Source organism: Alligator sinensis, unplaced genomic scaffold (assembly GCF_000455745.1).
Source record: "Alligator sinensis unplaced genomic scaffold, ASM45574v1 scaffold335_1, whole genome shotgun sequence".
Lineage (NCBI taxonomy): Eukaryota > Metazoa > Chordata > Crocodylia > Alligatoridae > Alligator > Alligator sinensis.
The window spans coordinates 141,389-146,681 of NW_005842354.1; the positions used below are offsets into that span (position 1 = coordinate 141,389).

The 5,293-nt window shown below is 50.3% G+C and overlaps 1 protein-coding gene across 1 annotated transcript in view; it reads left to right on the plus strand.

The window, feature by feature from the left end:
- The window catches only part of MRPS9 (mitochondrial ribosomal protein S9), a 45,754-nt gene that overhangs the window by 12,310 nt on the left and 28,151 nt on the right, over positions 1-5,293 (plus strand). Inside the window, exons 3-4 of the mRNA XM_025210507.1 lie at positions 1-42; positions 123-153. The exon at positions 1-42 is cut by the window's left edge and continues 54 nt beyond it. Coding sequence (XP_025066292.1) covers positions 1-42; positions 123-153 — 73 coding nt within the window. The remainder of the gene's footprint in view (positions 43-122; positions 154-5,293) is intronic.

Here is a 5,293-nt window from a genome sequence, read left to right on the forward strand (position 1 = left end):
CCCTCTGGCTTATTTGAGAAAAAGGCCAGACCTATAATGAAGGTAAGAATATTGTTTAATGGGCTTTTATGAACATCTTTTTGCAGAGTACGTTACCTGACTTTTTTCCTTGGTTTTCACAGGATCCCAAAGAAATCTTTGCAAGCAAATCAGGTAAGCATGAATAATTCTAAGCGATATCTAAGATTCTATTGTGCACCTGTATCTTTTTACAATTCCTTCTTGCCACTTATTTTTATCTCCTTTATTAATTATTTTAATAGCTTCTAGTAAGACATTTGTTGAAAAGCTAAAGGCTTTCAAATGTACTGTGAAATTCTAGTGATCTGAGTGACAGGACATACTAACTGTGGGAGACCTGTGATCTTTTTGATAGCAGATATCGTTTGAACCATCTCGATGAGAAATATATGTTTTCTACTATAGCAAACTTTTTTAATATGCGGGGCCTCATCCACTGCCTACTGAAGTGAGTGGAAATCCTTCATTGAATCCAGTGGCTTTGTTACAGCCCCAGGAAGTGTTCCTTTTCATTTTTTACTTAAAACCATACATTTCTTGAAGCCAGGATGGCTCTTGGCATGCAGGCCAGATATCCAGCCCAAGAAGTCATGCGATCCAGCTGTAGGACTCCCTAAGGGTCTGGAAATTTGGCAGCAGGGTGTTGGTGACAATTAACAGTGCCACTGCTCCCCCACTGCCAAATTTTCAAACCATGTGGACCAGATGCAGGATCCCACTAGAATATACAGAACCAGGGCTGGAACAGCAGGACTAAGCCTGCACGTGTGGGGCCAGGACAGTGGCAGCAGACCTGATGTGATGTGTATGGGGCCGGGGTCCCACGCACACTGGTTCAGGCCCACAGACCAGATCTGGCCCATGGACTGACCCCACCCCACTCATATCGCCTGCGGGGCCAAAAGGTTGGGCTCTACTGCTGCACACAATTCAGTGTTCACAAAAGGTCTCAGATTGGCAGTTTTGGAAAATGAAATTCCCTCTGTAAAAAGAATGGGGACAATATGTGACTGGCTGTAAAAATTTCCCTTGTTATATCCCCAGTGCACCTTAACTTGGTCTCTCTCCTGAGGCTTCTGTTAGATAATCCTTTATAGCAAGGGTGAGCAAAATAGAGTCCACAGGCTGGATCCGGCCTGCCAAGGGTTTTTCCTCTGACCTGTGTCATGTTCCTTGGCCCCATCTGGCCCAGATGTTGGGGGAAGCCTGGGCCATGGTGTGTGCAGCTGCTCCCACCACCCCCGAGTGCGGGGCAGTGCAGCAGCCAGACTCGGCTTCCCTGTAGCCCTGGCAGTGGCTCCTGAGTGCCACTGGAAGTGTCTCCACTGCCTCTGGACCTGGCCCCGCTGCCCAAGCACCACAGACCATCCTCCCCACACCCACTGCCAGGGGTGCCGGATGGAGCAGGTGGGTGGGGTCTCCATGGAGACCAGCTAGAACCCCCTCAGCAGGGTGAGCTCAGCCTGGCAGGTGGGTTGGGGCCGCAGGCAGGCAGGGAGTGGTGTGCAGGAGCGGGATAGGCAGGCACAGGCCAGGGCTGGGATTGTGAGCGGATCATGGCTCTGCCCCAGCCCTGTGCTGTCGCCACCCCATGATCCTGTCCCCAGTCCCCACCAGCCCATTCCACTTCCGTATGCTGCTCCCTGCCCACCTGCAGCCCCATGCCATCTGCGTAGCAGAGCACACCCTGCCTGCAGGAGTCCCATTTGGTCTCCACAGAGACTCTGCTCCATTCAGTGCCCTGGCAGCAGGTGCAGAGCAGATGGGCCCAAGCCAGATAGTATGTGTTGCCCCCCTCTCTCCCTCCCCCCCTCTGGTCCGCAACAGCTCACCCAAATTCCTGAAAGGGTCTCCCAGCCAAAATAATTGCCCACCCCTGCTTTATAGTAATGGTTTATGGGTATATTATCCACCCACTCAGTAGAAACCTCCATGATTTAAACCAGTGGAGGGCCAACCTTTTTGGCTGGCATGCCACAAATTAGTTGTGCACCCTTTCTGTGTGCCACTTTGATTCCCTTTCTCTTCCCAATCTGCAGCTTCTGCTCCCTATTTTATGCTTCCTGCCTAATATCTTTACTTTGCTTTCTGCCCTGTGCTGCCTCCCCGATCTCCTTTTTTGCCTTTCCGCTTCCCATCCTGTCTGCTGCCGTGCTGCCTGTTCCCTTTCCTGATCTGCTGTGCCACTTGTGGCACTTTTGCTGCAGGTTGGCCACCCCTTATTTAAACTATCACATTTTGCACAAAACACTAAACAAACTTCATTGTAAAAACTTTTAGTAACTATGACTTTTACATGAATTGAAATAGTAATCTGTGGTTGAGAAGCTCTGAATCTGCAGAGCCATCAAAGTCCCACAAGGGACACCATATTTGATCCTCAAACCCATCTGCCTTTATCCTTCACTCCTTTTTTTTTTAATTCTCTGCCAGTATTTGCTACTGATATTTCAGACCATTTGAGTTGTTTATATCATCTGAAATTATGAGAACATCAGCTTTCACATAGCATGAAACACTATGTTCTAACTTCAGTGTATAGTGAAGTGTCAACTAAAAAGCATGCTGGAACTGAAGAGGCAGAAGGGAGAGAGAAAGATGGTAATCATAATTATGTGATTATCCCTTTAAAGTCAAAGGGATAGCTCATTTTGTGATCATAAGATTTAGTAGCATGCTTGCTTTCAGAAACAGTGACTTTTCAGGCATAAGGCTTGTCCTAGCAATTGTAAGGAGAGAGAAGTTGATCCTTTTATATAAAACTAAAAATAGCCTTTTCAAAAAAATACATCACCATTTGTCAAGGAAATCTCATTCAGCTCTCTACAAATTACATCTTTAAGAACTTTGAAGTGCAAAAATATAAATCTGCACTTCAAGCAGTTCTTGAACAGTGATTGCTGAAAAGTTTACCATTAGCAACTTAACTATACAATTAGGTAGCAATGAAAATATATACTTTCCATATATTCAAAAATATATATTCAGTTTTTATAACTTGTCAAATTCCATTAGTAACTTCATCTTTTAGTAAAAATTGATCCAGTCAGTTTTCACCCATGTTTCTTCTGTGTTTGTCTGCTTTTTCCCCTTCCCCTTTTCCCATTTTCCTACCATAATGTTCCTATTACAGATTGCACTTACTTGATCTCTCAGAACTTGTTTACCCCCCTGCCTCTTACGTTCAGCTGTACTTTCTGAATATTTTTCAGAGGTGCTCAACCCCCAGCTCCCAAACCAAATCTGGCCCACAGCCTCATGTTACCTGACCTGCAGTGTTCCCACTGTGTCCAGAAATTTTCTGGAGTCACAGGGAGCTCCAGGCCCTGCACACTGTATCAGGCACCTGCTCCCAGCACACAGGGGCAGCACTGGGCCATTGGTCCTAATCCCGACACACAGGGTATGGAAGGAGGCAGCGCTGACCACCAGGGCCTAATTCCAGTGTGGGGGTCCAGGAGGACATGGCCTCAGGTCCCTAGGGACCAGTCTTGAAGGGAATGGGCAGCACCACGCCTCGGGGAACCCAGTCTTAGAATGGGGGGCAGTGCTTTGCCCCCCAGGAGCCAATCCTGGCATGCTGGGGTAGGAGGAGGTGGTGTCGGGTCCCCTAGGCACCAGTCATGGTATGAGAGGTTGGGAGGGGTGGTGTTGGGCCCCAGGGCCCACTCCCAGCATTCGGGACAGAAAAGGGGAAGTACTGGGCCCTAGGGACTTGATCTGGCCTGTGGACCATTCCTGTCCCGCTCATCCTGGGCACCGCACTTCAGGAGGGATGTGGCCAATATGGAGAGGGTCCAAAGGATGGCCACCCGCATGATCGGGGTCAGCAGGGCAGGCCCTACGAGGAGAGGCTGAGGGACCTGAACCTGTTTAGCCTCCAAAAGAGAAGGCTGAGAGGGGATCTCGTGGCAGTCTGCAAACTAGTCAAGGGGGACCAGCAGGCATTGGGAGAGTCCCTGTTCCCCCGAGCAATCCCAGGAGTTACAAGAAACAACGGACACAAGCTAGAGGAGGGTAGTTTCAGGCTAGACATTAGGAGGCACTATTTCACAGTCAGGGTGGCTAGGACCTGGAACCAACTTCCAAAAGAAGTGGTGCTAGCTCCTACCCTGGGGGTCTTTAAACAAAGGCTGGATGAACATCTGGCCAGGGTCGTTTGACCCCAGTACTCTTTCCTGCCACAGCAGGGGGTCCGACTAGATGATCTCCTCAGGTACCTTTCATGGTATGAGAGGTTGGGAGGGGTGGTGTTGGGCCCCAGGGCCCACTCCCAGCATTCGGGACAGAAAAGGGGAAGTACTGGGCCCTAGGGACTTGATCTGGCCTGTGGACCATTCCTGTCCCGCTCATCCTGGGCACCGCACTTCAGGAGGGATGTGGCCAATATGGAGAGGGTCCAAAGGATGGCCACCCGCATGATCGGGGTCAGCAGGGCAGGCCCTACGAGGAGAGGCTGAGGGACCTGAACCTGTTTAGCCTCCAAAAGAGAAGGCTGAGAGGGGATCTCGTGGCAGTCTGCAAACTAGTCAAGGGGGACCAGCAGGCATTGGGAGAGTCCCTGTTCCCCCGAGCAATCCCAGGAGTTACAAGAAACAACGGACACAAGCTAGAGGAGGGTAGTTTCAGGCTAGACATTAGGAGGCACTATTTCACAGTCAGGGTGGCTAGGACCTGGAACCAACTTCCAAAAGAAGTGGTGCTAGCTCCTACCCTGGGGGTCTTTAAACAAAGGCTGGATGAACATCTGGCCAGGGTCGTTTGACCCCAGTACTCTTTCCTGCCACAGCAGGGGGTCAGACTAGATGATCTCCTCAGGTCCCTTCCGACCCTACCAACTATGAAACTGTTAAAGTATCTGGCCTGTGGGTCTAAAAGGTTGAGCACCACTGGACTATTTAGATTTACAGGTTTCCCTTGATCTATGCGGTAGATGTGTTCCCAGGGAACGGCGCATAAATTGAATTTGCGTAAAGCAAACCCAGTTTACAATGAAACAGATAGGGATGTGTTCCCACAGCGGTGAGGGAGGGAGGGAGGGAAGGAGTGAGACTGGAGCTAGGGAAGGGGTGGGGAGAGGGGCACAGCACAACCCAGTGGCTGCAAGCAGGTGGCGTGTGCCGCTCCCGCTCCCAGGGCTGCAGCAGGGGAGGCACTGGGGTCTTTGTGGCACTCGGGGTGGGTGGCAGCCCCACTGACCCCATTTCTCCCCGCTCACCCCACTGCTCTGCTTCTTCACATTCACTGCAGCCCCTGCTGCAGCAGCCCCAGG